A 1,841-nucleotide genomic window follows, 5' to 3' on the forward strand; every position below is an offset into this window, starting at 1 on the left:
TTTTTTTTTTTTTTTTTTTTTCTTTGTTCTGTTTTTTTTGGTTGAATTTCTGTGGTAGAGAGAGTTGGGAGGTTCCTGATGGTTGGAAACACTCTGCTAGTTTGGGTGGAATAAAAAATTGAACGGAAGCTTGCCCACATTCCTGTACCAAATTCTTTTCCCTCTTTTGTCATGTTTTGCCGATCAGATTGTGTGAAGAGGAATTTCCCTTGGAGTGTAGATGGTGACTGAAGATATCATATGGAACTTCAGTGTATATGTGTCATTCCTTTTCTAATGCACAATTTGTCCTTCCTTTGACAGGATAGATCGGGTGGGTCACAGTATTCTAATAATTCTTATGGCAGTTCTTATGGTGGTCTTGGCTCTCCAGTAAGGCCTCATAACAGATTCCTATCTTGTTTGTATTTTTTTTTTATCTGTAAGTTTTCATATTAAAGCACATTTCCAGATACGGGAAGAGCCTCCACCATATTCTTCACCAATCCATGAAAGAAATGCGTCGTTTGAGAACCCCTTAGCTAGTTCTGGTTCCTACAGTTTTGGATCACATGATGATGAACGGGCATCTTCAGGCAACCCACAGTTTGGTTCAGCACTTTATGACTTCACTGCTGGTGGCGATGATGAGGTAGGATCATCAACATTGTAGATCTCCTTTTCCAAAAATAATGTTATTGGATATTTGGATTCAATAGAACTTTCTGAATGTGTGTGCATGCTCACAATGACAATTATTTTTATTTCTGACTTGATTTGTTGTTTTTGGGTCTCTGTTTCTATGTTGCCTGAAGTTTGGAGCTAACTTGTATATCTTCCTTTTGCAGTTGAATCTGACAGCTGGAGAAGAGGTTGAAATTGAATACGAAGTTGATGGCTGGTTCTATGTAAGTGTACTTTTTCCCAGTAGAGCATAACATAAACGTTTGATACTTGTTTGAATTGGCACTAGTGAACAATCTTTTATGTCTAGTCTGTCTTTGACAATCACTGCATGTCTCTGCTAACAATACATTTCTGAATGATACTATTTGTACCTGATAAGTAGTTAATCATTGGCTACATTATGTGTCTTATTGCCAATTAATCATTGACCAAGTGTGCAGTCCAACCTCAAATTAATCATGTCACAAATTGCATAATGCCTAAACAAGGATTCCCTCTCTGCCCTGTGCCCTCACCTGTCCATGAAATGGAAAAAGAAAAAATTCACTCTCTTTTTCAAAAGCAAGATGATGAGCTTATTATGGTATTTTTATACTTGTTTCAGGTAAAGAAAAAACGCCCCGGAAGGGATGGGAAGATGGCTGGTCTTGTTCCAGTACTTTATGTCACTCAATCGTGATTACAGTGATGAAATTAATTGTTACAACTTCTACACATACTAAGAACAGCAATGCATATATGGGTTTTCCAGCATCCCTGGGTTTTGCACTTGCAACAAAGAATATATATGGATTTTGGTGGCTTTCACTTCCACATCTTTGCACAATTGTTGAGCTCAAATTCTTGAAGTGACTAATTCATCTGTGATTCGTCGGGATTTTCAGTTTGCTTTATTTTCGCCTGGTGGCTGAGTTACTGACATCCATCTTTCCTTTTTGACACTGAAGGAGCTTCTTCTTGATGATGTTAGGAACTCAATAGGAGTTTCTGTTGTGATTCTGGTGTGTATAATAGTCTTATTTGATTAGTATGCCTCTACCTGTGCTTTATTGGAAATTATGATTATAGAAAGAGTTTATATTACAGTAGTAGTAGCAAACAACGCAGACGGTCCAGTGTATTTTTGTTGTTATTATTATTATATTAATTCATGTTTTGTGATTTTTGCGCGACAA

General features: G+C 37.0%; 1 protein-coding gene across 1 annotated transcript in view; it reads left to right on the forward strand.

Annotated features, from left to right (window-relative positions):
- LOC116018592 overlaps positions 1–1,841 on the forward strand; it is a 20,425-nt gene extending 18,584 nt beyond the window's left edge. Inside the window, exons 24-27 of the mRNA XM_031258633.1 lie at positions 304–372; positions 452–631; positions 828–887; positions 1,271–1,841. Of these exons, the coding sequence (XP_031114493.1) occupies positions 304–372; positions 452–631; positions 828–887; positions 1,271–1,345 (384 nt within the window). The 3' untranslated portion in view covers positions 1,346–1,841. The remainder of the gene's footprint in view (positions 1–303; positions 373–451; positions 632–827; positions 888–1,270) is intronic.

This window comes from Ipomoea triloba, chromosome 1 (genome assembly GCF_003576645.1).
Source record: "Ipomoea triloba cultivar NCNSP0323 chromosome 1, ASM357664v1".
Classification (NCBI taxonomy): Eukaryota; Viridiplantae; Streptophyta; class Magnoliopsida; order Solanales; family Convolvulaceae; genus Ipomoea; species Ipomoea triloba.